The sequence below is a fragment of the Setaria viridis genome, chromosome 1 (genome assembly GCF_005286985.2).
Source record: "Setaria viridis chromosome 1, Setaria_viridis_v4.0, whole genome shotgun sequence".
NCBI lineage: Eukaryota > Viridiplantae > Streptophyta > Magnoliopsida > Poales > Poaceae > Setaria > Setaria viridis.
The window spans coordinates 30,702,867-30,728,602 of record NC_048263.2 but is presented as its reverse complement, the minus strand read 5'-3'; the positions used below and the strand labels follow the sequence as shown (position 1 = coordinate 30,728,602).

Here is a 25,736-nt window from a genome sequence, read left to right as displayed (position 1 = left end):
CTGGGATTAGGGTCTAAGGAATCTTCCATCTGAGTTCATATGAAAAGTTATATTTTTTTGAAGATGAGCTATCTAGAGAGGAGAGATATCGCCGGTTGAACTGAGCGGTAAGGTTGCTACATTACACCTTCCGCCGCTTCATTTGGCTATAGCCATTTCAAACGACGGTATGCGTCTACATTTGCATTTTTTTATTTGAGCATATATTTTTACAAAATGCTAAAATAAAAATAAAAAAATAAAAAATTCCAAAAACCAATCTGGGATTTCGATTAGGGTCCAGGGAATCTGTCCATCTGAGTTCCTATGAAAAGTTATGGTTTTTTGAAGATGAGCTATCCAGAGAGGAGACATATCGCCGGTTGAACCGACAGTAAGGTTGTTGTAGTACACCTTCCGCTGGTTCATTTAGCTATAGCCGTTTCAAATGACGGTACGCGTCTAGATTTGCAATTTTTTTATTTAAGCATATATTTTTACAAAATGCTAAAATAAAAATAAAAAATAAAAATTTCCAAAATCTCACCACAGTTGCAAAGCGATGAAGCGGTTCCCACCATGGCGGCACTGCGCCGTTACGGATGAAATCGGCCACTATGCGAGCGCAGGCGGCACGCGTCATTTGGGGCCAAAGCGTGGAGAGTTGCAGTTGCGGGCAGGTGGACGACGAAGCAGGCGGCTGAATCCTGGAAAGTGATGAATCACAATTATCCTCTCTCAAGGATCTATTGAATAGCTTTGCCTCGTCATCAGGCCTGAAAGTAAATTACTCAAAGTTAGTGATGGTGCCAATTAACACTCCTGAAGATAAATTATCTCTTCTGACATCCACATTGGGCTGTGCAATTGGGACATAGCCGCCTTTCACATATTTGGGGATGCCCTTGGCCTCACTAAACCCTCTGTAAAGGACATCATGCCTCTAGTCAAGAAGTGTGAAAGCAGAATCCTGGTAACATCAAACCTTCTCTCACAGGGTGGTAAACTTATCCTAGTTAATTCAGTCTTAACATCTCTACCAACATTCATCGTGTCTACTATGAAACTACGTGGCACTGTCATAAAGTAGATTGATAAATATAGAAAGCATCTCCTCTGAAAGGGATCTGATTTAAATGCTAAGAAGCTATCGAAAGCTGCATGGGAAATGGTGTGTTTACAAAGGAGGAAGGAGACCTTGGGTACTAGATATCAAAGCTCAGAATAATGCTCTCATTTTGAAAAACTTGCATAAATTCTTCAACCATGCAGACTTACCATGGGTTCATCTAATATGAGATAATTACTACAGCAATGGTAAGCTTCCAGGCTCAGTGAAAATAGGATCATTCTGGTGGAGAGACATTCAAAAAATCTTACATCTCTACAAAGGTATGGCCATTCCTATCCCCCATAATGGAAATTCAGTTTACCAGTGGAATGATTTTTGGTGTGGCATGGTACCTAGTTTAAACTTCCTAGAATTGTTCTCATTTGCAAAGAACATAAATATCAGCCTAAGGAATGCAATGAACACTGAAGAGCTGCACTCACTTTTCCACCTACCCCTATCCATAGAAGCATATGATCAATTTCTGCATTTACAAAATAGCATTGGAAATATTCAGAATCAGGGAGCCCGTGACATTTGGACATACATATGGGGATCAAACACGTACAGGTCACAAAAAGCATATACAACATTGAAAGGCCATTTAGATATTCATCCAACATTTAAATGGATATGGAACAGCTGCTGTCAAACCAAGCACAAGATCTTCTTTTGGCTACTTCTTAAGGACAGACTCAATACAAGAGATATTTTGCAGAGAAAGAATATGGATCTCCAAAGTTACAGTTTTGTACCGTGCAATGACAACAACCTTGAAACTATGCTTCATCTCTTCCTGTGGTGCCCATTTGCTAAATTGTGTTGGGAACAGATAAGCTTGCACATAGATGACAATCTATCTAGGTATGACAACCTAAATTCCCTTAAAGATCAGATTGCTAGGCTTTTCTTCATGGAGATTATTGTCATCATGACATGGAGTAGATGGACGTGCAGAAATAACTTTATCTTTGAAAACTAGGTGTCTGCAACTCTGCACTGCAAACAATTATTCAGGAAAGAGTTTGGCATGGTTATGCATCAAGCAAAGAAGTACCATCCTAATATAGACATCTGGCTATCTGTGTTGTAATTCTGTTTTCTCTTTTCTTATCTTTGTACATTTATTTTTATTTATTAATATATAATTAGTAGGGGATCTGCCCCTCCTGTTTCATAAAAAAAAAGCAAGCGGCTAACCAGCGGCCGCACTAACGGTACGCTCAGGATCTCGTCGACCTTGACTTTTGGAATGACTGTAGTTTGAGGTTCGGATTAGGGATCCGAGCGGTTGTTAGCTAGGTTGCGGACTTGCGGTCAGATTAGCAGCGTCATTCCATTTATCATAAAGTTTTCTGAAACACCACTCAGTGTTACAGTCACACACTACCATAGAAGCGATCTGAGTACTTTGTCAATTACTGATGCTTTATCAAAACCATTTTTCCAAATGCTCAAAAGCCCAATCTTAATATGATGGCACTATACACTGTTCATCATTCACCACCTACAGGTTACAGCTTTATAGCAGGGTAGCTCATTCTTTTTTAACATGCGAACTATGACTGTTTTCTCTTACATATGTCATTCTGATTGATTGCAACTTACACTGACAAATTCTCTCATATTCATTCTTTCTCTTGGGAATAGACAAGTTCAAGAAAGAGCTATCTGCATTAGAGATAACAATCATGAATTCACCGTAGTATCTGTTTCCAGGGGCGGATCCAGCGTGGGGTCCCAGGAACTCCATGGAAAGAAGAGGGAAGGAGGGAGAAGAGGAGGAAAGAAGGGAGAGAGGAAGAAGAAAGGGGGTGCTAGAGGAAGGGGAAGGGAGATGAGCCCCCCCCCCCCCCCCCCCCCCCCCCCCCGCCAAACCTCCCATCTTGCATCCGCCCTTGTCTGTTTGAGCTTTGCTTGAATAAAACCCTTGCATTCTTCTTGGAGATGAGCATTGCATCAATAATGTGCAGCATCTAATCAGAAAAATCCCTGCAGCTGCTCTCTAATTCCATTACCGTTACTCCGCTTGAAGATCATTTATTGAAGGAGAAAAAAGTTCTCTTTTGGGCAAACAAAATTGGAAGGAAGAATTTTTTTTTATTAAGAACTACTTGAATTTTTTTCCAGTCTAGTTGCGGGGTCTAAATAGTGAGTATGAATCATAGTTCCATTTTTTTCTTGATCCACTCTATGTATTTCGTGTTCCAGATACCATAATAATAATATCCAATGAATTAGAATTATCTTGACAGAGATAACATGCCCTTTCTATGTATTATCAATAGGATCGATTCTAACAAGTCACATACTCATATTACAGAGATACCAAAACAAAAATAAAATTCAAACAGCACCTCAAATCCCAACTTCTAAATGTTCTAGAGACAAATATTAGTATGAGCTGGTACTACATACTACATAGTACATACAACTACATAGTATGAGCTTAACACCACATATGGTTTTCTCTCAATTGCTGCAACATATGATTTTCTGATTGTATGTAAGTTAATGGCGACTTCTCTCATGCTCATTATTTCCCTTGGAAATGGAAGTTTACAAGCAAGCGCAACTTGCATGAGCGACAACAGGCATCCATAGACCTTGTTTTCTGCTGCTGCCATTGCTTTAATAAAGTATTTGCATTCTTCTTGAAGATGAGCATCAATGATTTTTATGTAACACTTGATCTGGATAATTTCTCTCCACAAAGCTGATAATGCTGAGCACACCCTCAAACATAGAATCAACTGGTCTGGCCTATAACATCTCCAGAAGTACTATGCCAAAACTATAGACATCCCCACAGGTTGATGCATAAACACTTTGAGCATACTCTGAAAAATTGAAAAATAAAATTATTATTGTGTGCATAACAGATAGTATACAAATAGTGGAGGCGATGGCAAAATTCTTCATTTATACCTGGAGCAATATGGCCTATAGTTCCTGTGATAGTGAGAGAACTACTGCAACATGAATGTTCAACTGCTATTGACCTAGAATCAACAACAAGACTTGCTATGCCGAAGTCTCCCAAATAAGCATTCATGTCATCATCAAGAAAGATATTAGTTGGTTTCAGATCACAGTGGACAATGGGCCTTCCACAGTCATGGTGTAAATAGGCCAATGCATCGGCTATGTCAACACCTATGCTTATTCTTTAAGATAAGCCCAAAAGTTTTGGAGAAACACCACCATGTTTTTGATGCAACAATATATCCAAACTCCCGTTGGACATGAACTCATAAATTAGGACCTTAAAATCATTACCATAGGGAAGAATATTCCGATGCCGAATGGTTCTCAAAGCCTCACATTCTGAGGCAAAACTTTTATATGCAAATCTAACCTCAAGGTCAAAAACCTTAATAGCATCTTGGACTTCAGCTTGAGTTAGCTTCCCTCTATATAATGAACCGTAGCTTCCCCTTCAAATTAGGTTGGACTCTGAAAAGTTCCCTGTAGCTTGAGCTAGATCCTTATAAGAAACCATAGGGAATTTCTTACCAAAAGAAAGTAATGATAAATTTGGCCTTCTTGATGTCTTCCCAAGGACTGTAATATAAATTGACATCGCGAGTGACATGAAGCTAAATACTGGAATAAGTAAGATGGTCAAATAATGTTTCCACTCTATTTTCCGAGTAACTGCAGGGCACACAAGCATGCGGAGATCTATCAAGCCCCCAGTTGTTGTTGTTGAGGGAAACAGCCGTTGCATTTGCAAACACTCCATTGATTGGTATTTCTCCTTGGAGGTGATTGTAAGAAAGATCCAGGTGAGTCAAAAGATTCAGATGCTTTAGAGTTGTTGGGATGAAGCCTGACAAATTGTTGTGGGAAAGATTGAGCATGTTCAAAGTTGCCAAATTACCTGAAGGCAATGGAATGCTTCCTGTTAGAATATTCTGGTCTAGTTCAATGACATTCAACTCTTGACATTCAGATAAAGTGGCAGGGATTTCACCAAGAATTCTGTTGGATGACAGACGTAGTTCAGTGAGTTGTTTAAGATTGCTAAACTCAGGCATAGGACCTTCTAGTTTGTTGTATGAAAGCACACATCAAGGAATACTGCCCTGCAGTGAGTTTGTGCCCAGATCAAGGATTTGAAGTTTCTGGAGGCGATTGAGGTGAGGTAACTCCCCCGAGAAGCTGTTTTGGGACAGATTGAGTACCTTTAAGGAAAGTTAAGTTCCCAAGTGATGGTGAAAAATTTCGCAAAAAAAAGTGAGGGTGAAATTGGGCCGGACAAGTCTTGGTCGCTCAGTTCCAACGTCGTGACTCGCCCTGGGTGCCTGAGGCTGCATGTGACGCCCTTCCATTGACAACAGGGGGTGGTGGTGTTCCAGGAGCTCAATGCTTCTTTTGGATCACTGGTGACGTCCCCCTTGAAAACAGATAACAATAGCATGTCTGTGGTGTTCGATATCGTTAAGCAACGGATGCCGCCAACTCCGTAAGACAGAAGCAACAAAGCCAATATCATAAGCATGGTGAGTTTTACTAGTTGGTAGACAATAGAAAAAAGATTATCTAAATCAAGTGTGGCAACCGCTACTAATTTAAATTTTCAGTCAGGAACAACATGGCAGGCCTAACGGCAAGAGATAATTCAAAAATGCATGTATTGGTAATCAGGGGAGAACAACAACCTCTGATCGGATCGAGAGGGCGCAACATGACAGCCTTTGCTTCTTGCCTTTGCCGGGTCGTTTTTGGTGATGCATGAACATTGTACTTAGGCTATGTTATATGTGTATCCTAACTGTACAGAGGCCAAGTCGCCAGTAGTTATCTTAATATGATTGTACCATCAAGGTAATTGGTTAAGATCAATAAAGTTTCCTTCATTGAGAAAATGAGCCATGAACTTTGCTTGGGGGTACCCATGGGTCCAAGACAGTTTAACAGCACATCTCACATCCACACACTTTCGTTGCTTGAGGCAATGTGACATGTTACCTTATCTTGATTCTTGACCACCGTTACAGCGAAGACCCTAAGTCAGTCAAACCAACCAGAGTTGCCCTATTTTCAGCCTCCGTGTCTCCATCCATGCGCCGCATCGCTATTTGAGCTCGACAAGATTGTTACGGCATGCGCACCTCTAATCCCAGCTTTCTACTGTTTGTCCAGTTATTTTACTTTTCAGCAGGAAACGAACAGAGGTATTTCGGGCTGATCCCTTTGTACTACTTGTCATTGCGTTTAGCGTTAACCCATCTTTTTAACATTCCTGCAAACTGATCATTGACGATGGACAGCATCAGATGGCAGTTTGTACAAGGCCGGTACAACCACAAAACAGCATGTTCGGTTGCCCCCATGGCCCCATTGCCGATGCCGCACCGCAAGAACGCCGCACAAAACCATCGAACCCAACTGAACGCTTTATTTTAGCTTGACCGGTGGTGCAGAGGAGATTCTTGAGGCCATCGAACTCGCCGGTCAGCCGCTTTTCAGCCTCCACCTGACATCGAACCCAACTTGAGGCAACGAAGACCCTGGCGGGTCTGCGAAACTCGCCAGTTACTGCAGATTTTTCAACGTCCATCTCACTCACCCACGGGTGCTGTCGCTATTTGAGCTGGACAAGGTTGTTGCGGCATGTCCAGCCTCGAATCCCGCAGCTCTACTGCTAGTCCAGCTCTTTGCTTTGCAGCCGTACTGGGACACTTCGTCTGACTTTTCTCGTCCGCCTACGGATGCTGATAAAACTCAGCACGTGTAATGGACTAATGGTTTACTTGTGAAACTTATCGTTTCCAAATCAGCTATGGTACGTTTGTGGTGCTCCCTGAATTGATTGTGCAGGCTTGCTTGCTTTGTTCTGCGATCGATTGCGAATTCCTGGACATAAGTGCCGGGTGCTTTATAAAAGTCCAAGTGAGAATTGTAATTTCTAGATGTAGGTATCAGATCATGCTCATTGATATCTCCAAGGAAATATGAGGACATGTTAGAATTCTACTACTAGTCTTTTAAGAGCTGTCACTTGAATGCATAATGCATTCTCTGATTACAAACTGTCTTCGGGAAGTCTAAATCATCCCAGGATGCAGTCTTCAGTTTCATTTCAAAATTCAAACCTGAAGATTCTCCAAACCTTGCCTTCTGAATTTGATGATTCTCCAAACCTGAAGAGGTGGCCGGACGGAGTATTTGACGCACCCAAGGCCCAGGCGCATAGATTACCTTGGAGAAATCGCTTTTCACCTCATCGTTGCGGATATAGACTCCACCGCCGCGCACACAGGCGACGCGCGCGTCATCTGCGGTTGAGCTTGACAGGGCTATCAATTGTCCGGCCGGCGCCCGCATAAAAGGTATACGAACGATCCCGTTAATCCTTGCTCTTTGAACTAATCGATTGGTGGTAGTTGCAGTTTGGGATTTGGATTTGGGATCCAAATCTGACTTTTAGCTAGATCGTGGACTTCCAGATTGATTAGCACTGCCGCCCGATGTAATTTTCTCATTTTCTCTACGTGTCTTAATTACGATGGAAAATTGTCAAAAAAAAAAGGATCACATCACCGTCAAAGCAAACTGACATACTATAAAAATCTTTTTGGTAATGCTACTACCCGGTGATCCGACCTAACCTACAAAATCGGACCCTCGCTCACAGCTCATAGTGCTTGCTTAATTACAAATCTCGCTGGCCAACTTTCCACCGTGAATATGTGTCTCATCCCTGCCACATGAACTTTTACTAAAAACACCATGAAGTGCGCAGGTAACTCTCGACCACTCATTCTACCTCCCTTTCTTCTTCTGCTCTTGTCCGTTTCCCGTAGAGAAGAACACCATGTCCCTTGAGATCCTGTTGTGAGGCGTTCTGGACTCGGCACTGCTCCTCGACGGCAGGGGCCAGCGGGTTGTGCCACCGGGCGTGCTGCACACAGGGGCTGTTGCAAGGGCGCTCGGCGATGTGGGTGTAGTAGGCCATGGCGGAATAATAGTGGAGGAGCAGCACACCGATTGGCCTACTCCCGCCTTGTGATGATGCTCGATTTCTATGGGACCTCACTTTCATCCTCATCTGTGTCGCCATGCTCATCCTCAACCACAACGAGAGTCTCTTCATGTCGCTACATTTTTGGAGTGTTGGGTATGCATGAATGATGTTGCAGCGGGTAATTTCTGATGTTGCAAGACATATTTTTTTATGTTGCATGATGGATTTAGGGGCAATGGTTTGAGCCGGCATGGTATGCGCACATGTGGATTGGGATGTTGGCATGTTGCAAAAAATTATTTGGGATGTTGCAAGAGATGATTTGTGTTGTTACAACAGTTGATTTGGTCGAGATTGTTTTTATGAGATGTGTGGTTTGGGTTGTTGCAACTAGCCGAGACTGTTTTTATCAGATTTTTCAGTTTGTGTTTTGGGATGTTGCACGAGGTGATTCTAAATGTTTCATTAGATGCATGCAAGGAGGACGTAGTTGGATTCATATTCTTGACGTTGCAAAAGTGATTTTCAGTTGTTGCATATATTGATTCTCAATGTTGTATTGTATATACTACTTTCTTCACGTTACTCTTACTCATCCCAGCGCTAATCTCTCCCTCTTCATCTCTTGTGTAGTCAACTTCATGCGAGGGGAAAGCTCGCTCAAGAGCCACAAAGCAGGGAAGGGTTACAGGTCCTGGAGATCCAGAAAGTGCAGTGTGTCGTGACACGAGGGCGCATGCGGGTCGGGTAGGTGGGTTATATTTGTTTCTAAGTGACGGTAATTACTGTAGATCTATCGTCCGATTGCTAGCGTCGGATCGGACGTTCGGACGTTAGCGGTGTCCAAAATCTTTTCATGCCTACAAACTCCCAATCGCCTGATGTTCGAAATATTACGTATATTGTCTGTCCGTATTCGAATTTGAAGCCATTTGGAGGGGCATCCATGTCCGAATCCGTATATTCAGCATCCAAAGTCAGATATATAGGATGTCGATACCGTACATATCTTATCCGACACAAGTGACACTGTCCGTATAAATTCGTATCCGGAGGTATCCATTCGATCGGTTTACACCCCTAAACCTTAGTATGACTAGTACTAGAAGAAAACTCACCGCCCACTGCGTGCATACAGTTTCCCTAGCATGATAATTCGTCAATTTCAGCATGCTGATCCAGCTTCTTTATGCCTATTGAATTAAAAAATGAAACTGAGGTAACCATCCTAGATCGAGCGATGCATAGCTTGCTTGCGCTTAATTGCTCCAACGTATGACCTTCTGATTGCGTGCAAGTTAACAGCTACTTCTCTCATGTTCATTCGTTCCCTTGGTAATAAACGGGTGCAAGAAAGAGCAACTTGCACCGGGGACAGCAAGCATCAATGGACCTCATTTTCTGCTTGTGCCAATGGTTGAATAAGGGCTTGTTTGTTTCCACCCTCCTAAAACTTTAGCTCCTAAAAAGTGACTAAAATATGACTAAAGTGCCAAACACTCCTCCTAAAAAGTGACTAAAATCTTTTAGGAGGTCCAAATCTTTTAGACCCTGACCCCCTCCTAAAACCGACTAAAATCGGTTCTGGACCCCTCCTACCCCCACACCCACCCCCACCGCACGCCAGACCCCGCCTCCCCCCGCGCACCAGACCCGCCTTGACCCTCAACCCCACCGCCTCCCAAACCTGCCTCCCCCGTCCCCGCTGGCACTAGATTCGCCTACCTCGCCGGCGCCCGTGGTCAAGAAACTCCGTCCGCGCCCTCCCCCTCCGTCCGCCGCCGCTAGTCCAACCTCCCCGGGCTGTAGACCCCGCAATCCTTGACGTCGTTCCCTGCGCTCCCCAACTCGCCTGCCGCTAGATCCGCCATTGAAGCCGCCTTACACCGCCACAAATCGCCGTCCGGGCGCTCCCCCGCCGGATCTCCGCCGCCGCCACCCGCCGTATCCTCGTCGGCTCGTCCTCGTCCTCCTACTCGCGGCGTCTGCCGTCATCTAGTCTGTGACGAACTCCTGGGACTGCGGGGTGAGTTTCTTCCCTCTCCTATTATCGATCTATGATTCTTCCTTCCTATTGCTAATCTAATTTCGTGCGCAGGTGGATTGCACCGTCCCCTCCCCCAATTCGGCCGTGCCTGATCGATAGGTACAATTACAGGGACTTTCTATCTCAAGGCTCCTCCTCCGGTGCCACCAGCTTCCGCAGATCCCCGCCTGATGCGGACGAAGACGACATCGCCCCGTTAGTTTCGCCGGTGGCACCCTCTCTGTCCGCTCCCCGGCAGCACATGGAGCATTTAGATCTCAACTCACAAGCGGACTTCTTCTCCGATATTCAGTCCTACCAAGAGTTCCTTCAGGGTGATGGCGTCGTTTTGGAGCAGGCAGTCCCTCGTCGGGCCCCTGGTGTGAGTGTGGAAGCAGTCGCCGGCAGAGGGCGTGGTCGCGGTACAGGTTTGCTCGGGGGTAAAGTTGGTTTTGGATGAGGCCGGGGCAAACTTTCAGTTGGAGGGAGAGGTGGTAGCCGTGGTGGTCGAGGTTTGAGAGGAGGACGTGCTGAAGCTTTCCCTGCAGGCCACGGCTATCAAAATCCAATGAATGTTGATGCCGGCGAAGAAGAACAGGGCATGCCATCTGAAACTCTCTCTCAGGTAATGTGGCAGAACCACTCGGATTAACTTAGCTAAAGCACAATTACGTCGCCTAACACGCGATCATATGCTTTAATCAAGTTAACTCGGCAATCCATCGGATTTCATCCGATAAACCACTATACAGGACCGAGTTAGCATAGCTCACACGAAGGTGAGTGGTTCCAGAGAATACAACAGATCACCTAAGTTAAACAAGTTCAATTTTATTACAACATAGGTTCGAAAATCAAAGTTTTACAAAGTTCACGAGCAGCGGAAAAGATAAAACAGACAGCGGAAACTAGCGCCGGGTCGGATGTCCCTGATGAGGCCGATCAGGACATTAATGATCCCTCTCCTCGCCGTCCGAGGAGGGATCCCACTCGACCGTCCACCCAGGCGGAAGCTGGGGAGGCCAAGTGCCAACAGCAGCACACTCAGAAGCTTCAACATCACCTGAAAGAGATGCCACAAGCAAGGCTGAGCTACTAAGCTCAACAAGACTTAACCGACCGGTGGGAAACTACTCCACCAACTTCTAGACATGCAAGGCTCTTTGGCTGAGGGGTTTGTTTTGCCAAAAGCGACTACAGTAGGTCCTTATTTTCAATATTTTAGCTCCGGTTCTAAGTTCATTAACCATTCTATATTTGCAACTCATGCTAAGCAAACATAGTTCCAAACAATATAATTAGAACAAGCATCAAGTTCATATCATCATCATGTTCCATCCTTACTCAGTGTAGCATAGCGATCAAGCAGTCTCAAACTGTGAGAGGCAGATGAATCGATTCGAGTTTCTTTACCATGCATGGCGAACCTAATCTCACGACATCCGCGCACCACACAGGGTCGCTTCCTGTGTCAGCCGTCCCCATCAATCCCCTGACCTGTGTCGGGCCCACTTCTCTTGGTGCAATGTTCCACAGACCCGGCCTCTGCCGTTCTGTGACCACACTTGCCACCACATGCGACCGCAGGGGAAAACTCCATTCCAGAGACAGTGGATCGAACCGCTCTCATCCAGGTTCAATCAGGTACTAGGCTTCCCCATTCTATACTAGGTATGAGATTAGTACTTTCAAACACTTGATCACGAACACTATCACATCTCGACCTTAGTCCAATTTCATGTAGACAGACGGGGTAATCCACCGATCACCAAAAAGAGTTCACAAGGCCCTGCCCCGTCCACCATCCTTATAGTTGTAACCAGAAGGAAAACAAGCAACTCCTATAACTCGCGAGTGACAGGGAATCACTCGACTTTTACCGAGTCCTGTTAAGCACTGCAACTACTCGGACTTATCATGCTAGTGTTCAGATCAAGGGAGCTAAGTCATGCATCTATGGTTTCAAGCAACTCCTATAACGTAAATGCACATACATACAATCAAATATGTTGCAAGTAGTTAAAGTTAGGAATTTATACTCCAGGGCTTGCCTTCGATCGGGGTGGAGGCAAACTGGTTTTCTGGATGCTCTGCTTCGGCTCCTGCGGTCGGCAGCTCGGCTACCGCTCCGTCTTCTGGCACCGGGTGCAACTCGTACGTGCCGTCGGCGAGGTTTAGTTCTACACGGAAATGCAAATGCAGGGGTTCAAACACTTAGATGGTTATTTCAACAACACTTGCAAGCTTTAGCTCTAAAACTTGTAGTAAAACTACAGGAAAGGTATGAAATCCCAAGCTTCTGTTGATAGAGAACAAGATAAAAGGGTCGGATTGGGAAAAACTTATGGTCTGACCCTCAGATCCAAGGAATAACTATACCGGAGTCCTCGGACTTAACACAGAGAAGTCTACACAGATACCCTTGGTCAAAAGAAAAAGATACAGCCAAGCCCTCGGGCGAGGCGGACAAGGGTTGGGTGAAACAGATAGGGTCGGGCGAGACGAAAAAGGGGTCGGGCGGAACGGAAAGGGGTCGGGCAAAACGGACAGGGGTCGGCAGCTTACCTTTGGGCCTACTGATGAAAACTTGGGGTCGGGAAGGAGCAAGCTCAGGCGGAACGACTAATACGCTAAGGCTTGGGACGTGGCGAGATCCGGCGATGCTCCGGTGGCGGCGGTGCTTCTTGTGGACAACAAGTAAGCTTCTAGCTCGACGCGGAGGAAGAAAACGGCTGGTGGGTGTGGGAAGGCAGGTGTTGAGCGGAGAGGGGGAGAGTTCCTCAAAGAGCTTATGCAGCAGTGCTTAAGCACAAAATAGAGGAAGATGCGGCAAGGCAACGATGGCGAAGGGAACTTCGGTAGAGACTCTGGCACTCCCTTTTATAGCTGCGTGGAAGAGAAAGAGTTTGGGCAGCGCGAGGATAAGGTCAAAGAGGATAGAGTGCTCTGCCGTGGCAGCGATTGGTCGATGCCTCCATTGGCCGGCGAAGCGGAGCTCCAGGGACAGGGTCTGCGGTTATTGGGTATTGAAGACAGGGCTATGCAGGCGCGGTCTTGCTAGAGGGAAGGACTGATGAGGTCGAGCGCAGGGTCTGGTCGCGTCAAGCGCCAGATTGGGAGCGGCGACTCGGCCAGCGTGTGGCAGGAAGGAAGGAAGGGGCACTGTACGCGAGGACGCTGCAGGCGAGGTGATCGGCCGAGCGGCGACGCTAGCAAGCACTGAACCAGCGGCTTTGCTGTGGCACACTACTGGCGAGGCGGGGGAAAGGAGTTGTCACTGCCAGCGCAGTGGTTGGCGAAGGCGGTATCGTCGCGGGGCACGCGCGTGGGCAGCGCGGCTAAGGGACGACGGAAAAGGCGGAAGGTGTTGGGGCGCGCGACCGGGGATCCAAGTGAGGAGTTGCGTGCGGGAGGCGAGGCGGACTGGCGCAGCAGCGGCCAATCTTTGGTCGCAGCGGCAGCAGGGCGCCTAGCGCGGCTGGCAAGGTTTCGGGCGAGACAAGACGAGGCGGGAAAAGGGCTGCAGGGCGCTTCTGCGCGCGATTGGGGAGGAGGTGCGCTGATCCATCTTGTCACGGCCGATGACTGGGCGAGGTGGCGCTCGTCGGGGAGGTTAAGCCACGCGGCGGCGAGGCTCTGAGACAGGGCGCAGGCTTGCTCTAGCGCGCTTGACCCGAGAGATCCGTGGGATCTGTTTCTGGGTCCATCTTCCAGTCTCTGGCTATCCTAAAATTCGAACTGCACCACTTCTGTTGTCTTAACAAAAGTTGTAAAACTCAGGCCAAGGCCCCAACTCTTGTGATTGGACCGAGTCCAAAAACGTAGTGGATTTGGGGATCCAAAGCTTCCAAAGTTTGGAGGAACACCAGTTTCGGGACTTAGAGAAAAACTGCGGTTTGTTGGTTTTCAGGGGTCGAGGCTGATTGGAACTGCAGATTTGGGAACCTTCGGAGACGAAAAAGGATTAAGAGCCAACTAACAAAGTTGTAGCAGGGACTTATTTCTCCAGCTTTCATAAAGGAATTTCTGGACGTTTAGCTCCACTTACCAAAAATGAATCCGCCCTAAGGCGTGAGATCAGACTGATTTTCCAGACTTAGCCATAATGGCTAAAGGAGTTTGAGTTGACCAGATCAGGGAACTTGTCTTAAGATTAAACTCGGCTGATTTAAACCCAAGTCGTTACAGGTAAATTGCTTCCCCTCTCTGAAATACTCTCTCTGATATGTATGGTTTGCATTTCTCATGTATGAAATGTTGCCTCTGATATGGTAGGAAAATGTGTTGTTGCTATTTTATTTTTGAATTGTGTGTCATTGCAATGCTTAGTGTGACAATTTCTTTTCTGCTATAGAATCTTCATGACAGGGCTGACTGGTCTGAGGAAAACACACACTCTTATTGTGAACTTGCTGTTGAGGAAATTCAGGCAGGGAATTGTTTTAAAGGGGCAATGACACGTAGAGGTTATTGTAACATGAAAAAAGGAATGCTATTAAAGACTGGACTCAACCTTTCTATCAAGCAACTCAAAAACAGGTGGCCACAGTGTAGGGTTTTGTACACATTTTGGAACATGTTACAAACTGATACAGGTCTAGGGAGAAGATCAGATGGCAGTGTAGTAGCATCAGCTTCTTGGTGGGAAAGGCATTAAAGGTAACCTGTTTGTAATGTTGTCAAGCATGTACTGTCTTTGTATATGTAACACTAGGTCTGTTTTTATTGTACTGATAAGATACTTAACTGTTATATAGGGAAGAAGTGAATGTAGAAAGTTCATGTTTGGTGTGCCAACATATATTGGATATCTAGAGGAGATGTTTAAAGGACATTTAGTGGATGGAGCATCTTCTGTCATACCAGGTTCATCAACTCAAGAGAAGGGAGATGAGGAGGTAGACTTGGGTGATGACGAAGCTGAAGAACTACAGGAAGAGGAGTTCCTGGCAAGTCCTTTGAGTAGTGGCAGCCGCAACAGAACAAATAGCACTGCAAGCACAGCCACAAGCCCAAACAAGAAGAGTAAGAGGCCAATGGTCAAGATGTTCCAGGGGCTTCTTGTTGAGTTACAAGTTGCTAGGAGTAAGGAAGAAGCAATAATTCAAGAAATGGTAAAACAGAGACAAGATGAGTTGGAAAAAAAAGCACCAGTACAGGCAGCTTGAGTTGAAAAAGAGGCACTATCTGAGGGAGATGGAGAAACAGAAGAAGTTGGAAAACAAGCAGAAGGAAAAGGATGACATAAAGAGGTGTCTGTTGTTGGTAAAGCAGGCTGGAGCTGGTCCCACATCAACTAAATTTGGCATAGCAACAAGATTGTTTCAGCAGGAGTACTACAGAGATGTGTTTGACATGATTGACGATGATGAGGAGAAATTGATTTGGTTGAGGAAGACATGGAATGACATGGAATGACTCTTATGTCTATCTGAATTGTGTTGTTTCTTTTGTTAAGAACTAGAATTGTCTTTTAATGGCAGAACCTTTTGTTATGTCTCAATTGTGTTGTTTAATTTCTAATGGACATGTATTGAGGTGTTGAATGAATGTGTGGATTCAATGCTGTGAATTGTGTTATTTCAGTGGTGTTTATTTTTTTGTATATTGTTGTTTATATGCTTTGTATATTCCTGTGTATATGTCTTAATTGTATCATTGGTAGCTGCATAATATTGCTGTTTATATGCCTGATATTCTAAGGGACAGTACTGATTTGCTTGTTTTTGTTGTTGCAGGTAGAAGAAGAATGTGATGAGCAATGGGATGAAGAGGACGATGATAGAGAGGACTTTGATCAAAGAATACAGACCTATATCTTGCATTGTAGGAAGAAGAGGAGAAAAATCATAACTATTGCTGCTGCCATGTTGGGTATGTATCACTTTGACACTTATATGAACAAAGCAGCTCACAGAATAGCAACAGAAAGTGGATTTGAATGGGTCATGAGGACACTAGGAAATAGCACATCTTGTTATAATATGTTTAGAATGAGTCAAGATTTGTTTCTGAGGCTACATAGTTTGCTAGTTGAATCTTATGGATTGAAATCAACTAAGAGGATGTCATGACCATATGTGATTTCGATATGAGGTTTACCTTTGTCGTGGCTGGTTGGCCTGGGTCAGTTCATGACATGCGGGTTTTCAAAGATGCAATTGACAAGTTTGGAGACAAGTTTCCGCACACACCTGAAGGTAATGACCTAGGTTGCATGCATTTTATTATTATTACAACACTAGGTCCGTGACTTACATAATTCATGTATTATGAATGCGCAGGCAAGTTCTACCTTGTTGACTCCGGTTACCCAAACCGACCGGGATATCTTGCACCCTACAAAGGAACCAAGTACCATTTGCCGGAGTTTAGACAAGGGCCAATGCCAAGAGGTAAAAAAGAACCCTTTAACTACTCACATTCTTCACTTCGTAATGTCATTGAACGGTCGTTTGGAGTTCTAAAGATGAAGTGGAGGATATTGCTTGACCTTCCTAGCTATCCAATGCAAAAGCAAAGCCGTATAATTATTGCGTGCATGGTACTACACAATTTTATTAGAGAGAGTTTTTCGAGAGATGTGGACTTTGATTTGGTTGATCGTGATGAGAACTATGTTCCATTCGCCGAAGGATCCTCTTCTAACGGTAATGTGTCAAATGTACGTCATGGAGACGAAGATCGAAACATGAACGAGTTCCGTGATTGGATAGCCGATGGTTTGTTTAGTAGAGCATAGATGTCAACTTGTAATGATGATTTTATTGATGTGTTGAATTGTTGTATGGATGAGTGTATATACATTTTTGTGCATTTTTTTACATAATAGAATAAACATGTGGCTTCAAAAAAAATTCCCGCATGCAGCTACCTCACTGTCTTGTGACAGGAACAAGGAAAAATGGCGCCACCAGCTGATCAGCAAAAATGGTGCCAGCAGACCCAACACATTTTGGCGCCAGAAAATGGACAGGGGCATGGTGGGAGGGTAGTGGGAGGGTACCAGGGTCATTTTAACACTTCATTAATAACTTTTAATCACTTTTAGGAGGTGGAACCAAACATACTTTTAGGAGGTGCCTAAAAACTGCCTAAAAACTTTTAGGAGCTAAAACTTTAGGAGGGTGGAAACAAGCAGGCCCTAAAGCACTTGCATTCTTCTTGGAGATGAGAATCAATGATACTTAAGATCTGATCTGAAAAGTTCCTCTCCATAAAGTGAACAATGCTGAGTTCACCCTCAAACATAAAGTCCGTTGGTCTTTTGCCTATTAGCATCTCCAGAAGAACTATTCCAAAGCGGTAAACATCCCCAGGGATCGATGCATGAACACTTTAACCATACTCTAGAAAACACGTATAAGATCCACTGGTTAGGTTAATCTAAAGTTAAAATATTCCTGTGCAACTGGAGATGACAATATTCTTGATTTGTACCTAGAGCTATATATCCTATAGTTCCTGACACAGCAACTGAACTATTATAACCAAACTGTTTCTGACTTTGAATCAAGAACTAGGCTTGCGATTCCGAAGTCTCCCATGTAGAGCTCTTTTACGGTACACAATACTAGGCTATGCTAGTGTTCAAAAAGGAGTATACAAATATCCAACGGTCAAGATTAATTGTATACTAGTGACACGAATAACAGACACAAAGAAAGAAGATGCCCACCCAGCGCACTCCGCCCTCGTCGGCGGCGACCCCAGCCCCGCCACCAGCCAAACTCCTCCGACGCATCCACGCCACACCCAGAGCCTCCGCAGCCTCCTGGCCATCTCCACCGCCGGCCTTTCACCCAGCACCCAGGTCCCAGGCGGATCGGGAGGGACCCCTGAAGATCCAGACAGCGTTCGCACCCCCCAGATCCCCTTCCGCCGGAGCTGTTCCCTGCAAATCCAAGGCTAGTGAAGCATCCCAGGTAAGATCCGTTGCGCAGGTCTTGTCGGATTTGCAGCAGGACCACCCTCCCAGCTCCGTGGTACCTACGCCCAGGTCGTCAAGGGCTTCACTATGGCGGATCCGGCTTCGACATGGTGGTTTCAAAATCTGCAGCCCGCCTTTACTGTGTCTGTTCGGAGCAGTAACTCCACCCGTTGCCACGTGCCTCCTCCACCCACCTGCCACCCCGCCACCTATGAAGACGCGCCCGAGGTGACCGGTGCGCGGCGCAAGAATGGCTCATTCACTCCTCAGGATGGCTGGGTGCCCGTTAGGCAGCTGTACTGGTGGAGGAAAGTGCGCCATTCAAGTCCACCCCGCCGGCCACCTCCACAACGTCATGGCCTCCCTCCACGACGCTCCACCTGCGACCGCCCCTAACCTCAATCTTCCCCAAGCTTGCGAGCGTTCCGTGCCAGAACCAACTGACGCTGCTTCATCTGCTTGGCTTCAGACCACCGCGCCAAGTCCTGCACTACCAAGCACCGCAATAGGAGGAGCTCGCCGGTTCAGCACCCACACCATCATGCAGAGTGCATTGACAACCAGGAGCAAGAACCCCGCCAAGCTCTGCCATCACCTCGCCAAACTCTGCCCCACCTCGTCAACAACTGCCTCCACCGCCAAAGCCCGCACCCTCGATGGCCATGTCAAGACTCGGTGATCCCGCGACAAGGCCAGAGCAGGTGGACTACCTCGTCCAAGCAACCGGGACATCGATGCCGACCTGCGGGAGTGGGAAACAGCGGTGGCGGTCACCTGGGCAGTGCACGGCCAGGAACCAATCGACCCACGCGACGTCAAGCGAGCCATCAGGGAGGACTTCAAGCTGCGCCACGAAGAGGTGACAGTCTCGCGTCATTTTCCTGAGGCTTTTCTAATCAAGTTCAAGCATAGTCATCAATGCACAGAAGCTCTCTAGAAGGGCAAGGCCACAGTGTCCTATGTGGAAGTCTTCTTCACCAAATGGAGGAGTCTCTGCAATGCTGAGGGCGCCGCCCTCCTCTTCCAGGTCAGACTCTGCCTCAACAGGGTGCCAATGCATGCTTGGCGAGCTAACATCGCGGAATGCCTCATCAGCAGCAATTGCACCCTCGAAGCCATCGACACCAACCTTGACCAGCTGGAAGAAACGAAGACCATCAACCTGTGGGCTTGACGGCGAACCCAAGCTCCATCTCCAAGTACACCTGGCTCACGTTCACCGGTCAAGCGCGCAACGCCAGGCTTGAGTCCCTGTTGGTGTCCAAGGCACCGCCCGGGTAGTGGCAACGCGGTGTCAAGCACTGCATCATCATTCACCTCGAGGAGGTCCAGGACTACACGCTCGCGTCCGTCAACCTCGACGATAGGATGTCGTGTGCACGCCTGCGATCTGCCGGCTTCCTCCTTAGCATCTTGGCTACATCGACGGGGAGACGAAGCCACGCAAGGCGATGGAACGTGAAGCACGGCCGCGCTCACCCCCACGCTTGGACCAATCACGCCTTGGTTGGAGCAGTGCGGCGGGGGAGGGCGAGTGGCGAGATGATAGAGAAAACCACCAGCGAAGAGGCTACAACAACGACTACCACACCAGCAAGTGGAATGTCCGGCACTGGAGGAACGATGACGACAACGACCATGATCACCACAGGCACGGTGACCGCGCTCGCCGCACCCACAATGCACACAAGGTCACGGGCGGAGAGGCTGGCCGCGAGTGGGAGCGCTCGCCCAGGTGCCGGACTTGGGGTGGTGGAAGCAGGCACAGGGGACGCCAGCACCAACACGCCATCAACGACACTAGCAGGCCTCAGCATCTCTCGTTGTTTGGTCCTCTGCGCGACAAGAGAGCCATCAAGCTCCAGAATTCTGTTCACTAACCATGCCTCCACGTTGAAGGAGGCTGCCAGGAATTTTCTGTGCAGGAAGCGAAGATGGATGACATAGCACCTAAGCTGTACACCTCCTACGACTAGATCAACAAAGCGGCTAGCTTGGCAGACGCACTCCGTCTGCCACATGAAGGGGATGAAGTCTGGTCCAAGGAGCGTGGGTGCAAGGACAAAATCAATCCGCCGATGATCAAGGTGTCCCATGTGTACAAACGCATACTGGAGGACTTGGCAGTACCAGGCCACAACCACAAGCACGGCCGCTGCTCCTGTCTCTGTTCAGGAGGTCGAAGCTGCGTTACAGAACTTCCAGGTGCATCTGCACGCCTGGACCAGGGGCTCTCGCCACCATCGCCGCTTCTGGACAGTGCCTTTTGCTCGCCACTCCACCATACCTCCTCTGACCGTCTTCATGATGAACAGATGGCGCCTACTCCCACTGACGGCACAGACGACACGGCGGGGCTTCACGGTGTCTCTGCTGCTCCCGTCTCCATTCAGGAGGTTGATGCTGCGTTACAAGACCTCCAGGTGCATCTGCACGGCCTGGACCAGGAGTTCTCACCAACATCGCCAATTCTGGACAGCGCCCATTGCTCACCACTCCTCCGCTCTGACCCTCTTCATGATGAACAGATGGCGCCCGCTCCCACCGACAGCACATACGGCACGGCTGGGCCACACGGTGGCGCTGAAGGAGGGGCTACTGACATCAACAGCAGGGCCGCGACAACACGAGGACAGGACAACACCGTCGTCAGCGCGCTCTTCACCAGGCCGGAGCAAGTGCTCCAGGTTTCACCAACGGAGGTACACGACGAGGACCAGAACCAGCAGCAACAGCAGAAGGTGACCAAAATCTGCCATCCATGACGCGTCTTCGACATGTCGACGGTACAACGTAGCGCAAGATTATCCAACCGTAGGCCTATGCCGGCGGTCCAACAGGCACAACAGAATCTCTATCGAAAACTGGGTCTTCTAACTGACGAACTTCAGCCTATCGAGGCTGCTCTGCAGGAATTCTTAGCCATGTTCTAGGGACCGTTGCCGCAAGACGTGATTGCGGCGCTGACGGCGGCTTTCAACCTCGATGACCCTGTTGCTGAGGAGCTCGACGAAGCAATGGCAAGGGTGGCAGGCGATGCAATCGAAGACATCCAGGGAGAAGCTGTCCACCCAGGGGCAGGTGACGCCGACAACAACTCCCAGGAGGAAGCCGTCCAAGCAGCAGCTGCCCAGCTGCCTCTTCAGGCGGCGAACTGACCCAGGCGCAGCAATCCTTCCAGTGTCCTCCAATTATCATGTTATCTGCAATGTTCCAAGTTGTTACCTCTGCAAGAACTTGCTGCACGTTACAGTTCTCCTGTGACTTGCCTGTCTTTTGGTCTGTAACTTTAAAACCAGCACACTGCAATGGTCGTTCAATCATGCTTGCAACTATGCATCGCCACTTCATGTCTAAGATCAGATTCCCTGTATGTCTGCTGCTCAACCTGCTGGTGATGAATCGCCCATGTTTTGCCTGCTTCACCTGCTTTGCCTGTCTTCCTACGGCTAGAGTCTATCAAATCATGCATGAATCTTGAAGTGCTATGCTGGAACGTGGGAGGCTTAAATCAGAGAGCGAGGAGGTGAGAGGCTTAAATCAGAGAGCAAGGAGGGACACGGTATGGGAGACGATCTCTAACACGCTATGCCACATTGCGTGCCTACAAGAAACAAAGCTAAGCATCATTGACAAATTTACAGCCGCATATATAGGGGGTTACAGGCTTGACAGCTACTCCTACAAACCAGCTGGGGGCCTCTCTAGCACCAGCTGCGGTATCCTACTGTTGTGGAATAGCACTCACGTCGCGCTCACTGACATAATCGTAGGAGAATATCATATAACAGCAAGGGTAACAATGCATGAAACGGCAAACTTCTTCACACTCTCAGTGGTTTACGGCCCAACCGGATCCAACGACAAACCGCAATTTCTAGCAGAACTACAAGCGCAAAAGCCTCCTCATGGCTCTCAATGGCTAGTCCTAGGTGACTTCAACCTCGTATACAAAGCGAGCGACAAAAATAACAACAAACTGAACTTGAGGCTTATGAACTTGTTCAAATAGGCACTTGACGATAGTGATTTACGTGAGATTCATCTGCAAAATAGAAGATTCACTTGGAGCAATGAAAGACGTAATCTGACCCTTGTTAGGCTTGACAGAGTTTTTGCAAATGCGGAATGGGAAGATGCCTTCAGTCCTCATGTCCTGCACGCCCTATCAACTTCCTTATCTAACCACTGTCCTATCTTGCTTTCCAACCAGAGTGGGCCAAGATGCCCCAAATCCTTCAAATTCGAGAATTTCTAGACAATACTTCCAGGATTCAAGGAAACAGTAACCCGAGCATGGAACATGCAGTCACCACACGTCGAGCCTTTCCATAGACTCTATCACAAGCTACATGCCACAGCCGTTGCACTGAAGGAGTGGAGCAGCCGCCTCATACCAAATGTGAAAATGCAGCTGCATATGACCCTAGAAGTGATACTGAGGTTGGACATAGCACAACAACACTGACCGCTTACGGAGGCCAAGCAGCTCCTATGTAGCCGACTCAAATTAAGAGCCATGGGACTAGCTGTCATTGAACGCGCACGTAAGAATCAAGCAAGCAGAATAACGAACCTTAAACTAGAAGATGCCAATACGCGTTTCTTTCATCGGTGGATCAACTCCAGGTGACGGAAAAATTACATCCAGAAACTTAAAAAGGAGAATGGATGGGCATGCACACACGATGAAAAATCCGTTGAGATCCAGAACTTTTTTAGAGCAACCATGTAGCAGCCTCAGCCACATGGCGCGGACTTCAATTGGGACCTTCTTCACCTCAACCCGCATGATCTATCCTCACTGGACTCAACGTTCTCCGAAGAGGAAATCAAGCAAGCCATCCACAACATGCCGAGTGATAGAGCCCTAGGACTAGATGGATTCACAGGATTAGTCCTAAAATCATACTGGGATATCATCAAACAAGATGTAATGGCAGCGGTAAACGTGTTCTACTGTATCCGGTGCAACAAACTCCAACTAATTAACACAGCTAATATCATCCTAATTCCAAAGAAAGAGGGAGCGAACACCATACAGGACTTCAGGCCAATAAGCCTCATCCACTCCTTCATCAAGATCATCACGAAAGCATTGACAATTAGATTACAACCACACATGAACTCAATTATCTACAAATGTCAAAGTGCTTTCATTAAGAGATAGAGTATTCATGACAACTTCATGACGGTGCAAAACACGGCTAGACAATATTGTAGAAACAAAGTGCAGGCCGCCTTCCTCAAATTGGACATTACAAAAGCCTTCGACTCCATTCGATGGGATTACCTTTATCGCTTCTGTGCCACCTAGGCTTCCCCACACGCTACTGTCCACTTCATCCGCACGCATCCTACTAAATGGCATCCAAAATCCGCCTATAAAGCATAGTAGAGGCTTACTGCAACGCGATCCACTGTCCCCGCTGCTCTTTGTCATAGCGATCGACCCGCTGCAAAGGCTTTTAGATTTGGCAACCGATATGGGAGTCCTTAGCAGACTATGTGGAAGGGTACCGTCATGCCGTACATCACGATGCGGTGATGTTTATAGCGCCAAGGAAAGTGGAAATAGATGTGTTAGTCAACATTTTGGGAATGTTTGGAGAAGTAACAGGGCTCAAAACAAATTTCCGCAAATCAACAGCCGTCCCTATCTGTTGTGAAGGCGTACAATTGAGCGAGGTATTGGAGAATCTACCGGCAAAGTGTGGCACCTTCCCGATCAAATATCTAGGCCTACCACTATCCACGGTGCGCCTGAAGGCGGTCGACTTCCAACTGCTAGCGGACAAGGTAGTTGGCAAGCTAAGCAGTTGGAGTAGAAGAAATTTGACGGCAGCCGGGAGGCTCACATTGGTTAAATCCATCCTAACCGCACAACCGGTTTATCTGCTGATAGCTCTCAAAGCACCTAAAGAAATAATGAAGACCATTAATGCTAAGCAGAAACAATTCCTATGGGCAAGAATGAAACCAATCACAGGCGGCAAGTGCAAGGTGAATTGGGCGTGATCAGCAATGCCTAGGAACGGGGGCAGACTCGGAGTACTGCACCTCGGAAAGTTTTCCAGAGCTTTACGTCTGTGTTGGTTTTGGCAGGATTGGATGAATGAAGGGCCATCTTGGGAGGGACGCAAGATACATTGCTCCCAAGCTGACCGTAAGCTTTTTGCTGCGGCAACCACGATTACAATTGGAGACGGCAAGAAAATATCATTCTAGGACAGCGGCTGGGTACATGGACAAAGGCCTAGGGACATGGTGCCGAACCTATTTCACATCTCCAGAAGAAAGAACAAGACGCTATAGATGCGATGACGGGCGACACATGGATACGAGATTTAAACCTTCTACATCAAGGTTTCTCCGTGGCACATTTTATTGAGTATCATCGATTATGGATCAAGGTCAGCCGACTGCAGCTAAGATTGGGTCTCCCGGACACCATCGCATGGAAGCTCACGGCAGACGGGAAGTACAACTCACAGTCGGCCTATCGAGCACAACTCATAGGATCCACGGAGACTAATTTTGAGAACCTAATTTGGAAAACATGAACGCCTCTAAAGTGCAAGTTCTTTAGTTGGCTGGCTATACAAGACAGGATATGGGCATCATCTTTTCGCCGACTGCAACTTTGCAAGAACAATCGATCGAGATGAGTACATGGATAAGATGTCCAAATATTGACCCGAGCCATTGGGACAGGCATGATTCCTAATATAGTTGGTGGACAGCTCTACTGGCCGCTCCAGTGACCCGCGGAACCTAGATAGCCACTTGCATTTTAGCTTGAGTTAACTTTCCTCTGTACACTGAACCATAGCTACCCCTCCCAATCAGGTTGAACTCTGAGAAGTTTTCTGTAGCTTATCCTCGTAAGAAACTCTAGGGAATTTCTTACCAAATCCGGGCATGTCCTGGCAGCAGCTAGCACATCCCGCCGGTGGTCTACTGCTACTCCTGCTCCTGCGTGTGCTTTTCAGCCTGAACAGGACAACGATTTTTACGCACTGACGTGTTACACGTCTCGTCCGCCTGCGATTCTGACAAAACTCGGCTCGTGGAATTGTTTGCGTCTACAGGATTCTCGTTTCCAAATCAATTTTTCAGACTATATTTTGTGGATGTGATTTACTCATTGTTTTCCTAGACAACGCAGCGGGTCAAGTAAACTTGTAAGTATTCGATATTCGAATCTGGATGTATCACGGATGCCGCTCACGATTTTGCTACTGGTGAGTATTGTACGAAGATTATTTTTTTTTTGAAAAGAGAGTATTGTACGAAGAATTGGAGACAATATCTAGCGAGTGAGATAAATCGTCTATTCAGAAACCACTTAACTCTACAAGGAAAGGATACCTGAACTCCGAAGTCCCCTTGACCTCTGAATTACTCGTAGATACGAATTGTTACTGCAAAATTTCTCGACACCATTGTACATTAGCATGCCTTACTGGAGTGACCGATGTTCTTTCTGTTTGAGACTCAACACTCAAGGGCCAATTGCATGCTGGCGTACTTCTCTACGGACCACGGGGTTTTGCACATGCACAAGCTTTTGCAGAGACGTGGAGGACAGACTCGAGGCCAAATAATCCGTCAACATGTCAAGTGTTTTTCCCCCACTTTTTGTTAGCGTCGCTGGACATGCATGGTTGGTAGTAGCACCATCCAAATACCCAATTTGACAAAAAATAAACTTTTT

The 25,736-nt window shown here is 47.0% G+C and overlaps 1 protein-coding gene, 1 long non-coding RNA gene and 1 pseudogene across 5 annotated transcripts; 2 read left to right on the top strand and 1 right to left on the bottom strand.

Annotated features, from left to right (window-relative positions):
* Positions 1-766: 766 nt before the first annotated feature.
* LOC140221676 (receptor kinase-like protein Xa21) lies at positions 767-4,673 on the bottom strand (annotated as a pseudogene).
* Positions 4,674-7,847: 3,174 nt separating this feature from the next.
* On the top strand, positions 7,848-16,907 carry LOC117842483 (uncharacterized). The gene is made up of 6 exons (XR_004637523.2): positions 7,848-8,241; positions 8,697-10,089; positions 10,162-10,714; positions 14,444-14,748; positions 14,847-16,289; positions 16,374-16,907. It is a non-coding gene; the product is annotated as an uncharacterized lncRNA (long non-coding RNA).
* A 2,631-nt stretch (positions 16,908-19,538) lies between these two features.
* LOC117862124 (uncharacterized) lies at positions 19,539-21,444 on the top strand. Of its 4 annotated transcripts, XM_034745657.2 has the most exons (4): positions 19,547-20,224; positions 20,335-20,442; positions 20,548-20,760; positions 20,911-21,444. In XM_034745657.2, exons 1-4 carry the CDS (start codon positions 20,114-20,116, stop codon positions 20,950-20,952), a joined length of 474 nt encoding a protein of 157 aa, XP_034601548.1. In that variant the 5' UTR covers positions 19,547-20,113; the 3' UTR covers positions 20,953-21,444. The 4 variants fall into 4 exon arrangements, 3 of the variants coding, with proteins under 3 accessions (XP_034601541.1, XP_034601548.1, XP_034601534.1); XM_034745650.2 differs by having other exon boundaries at positions 19,539-20,224; positions 20,335-20,760; XM_034745643.2 differs by having other exon boundaries at positions 19,553-20,442.
* The last annotated feature ends 4,292 nt before the right edge of the window (positions 21,445-25,736 follow it).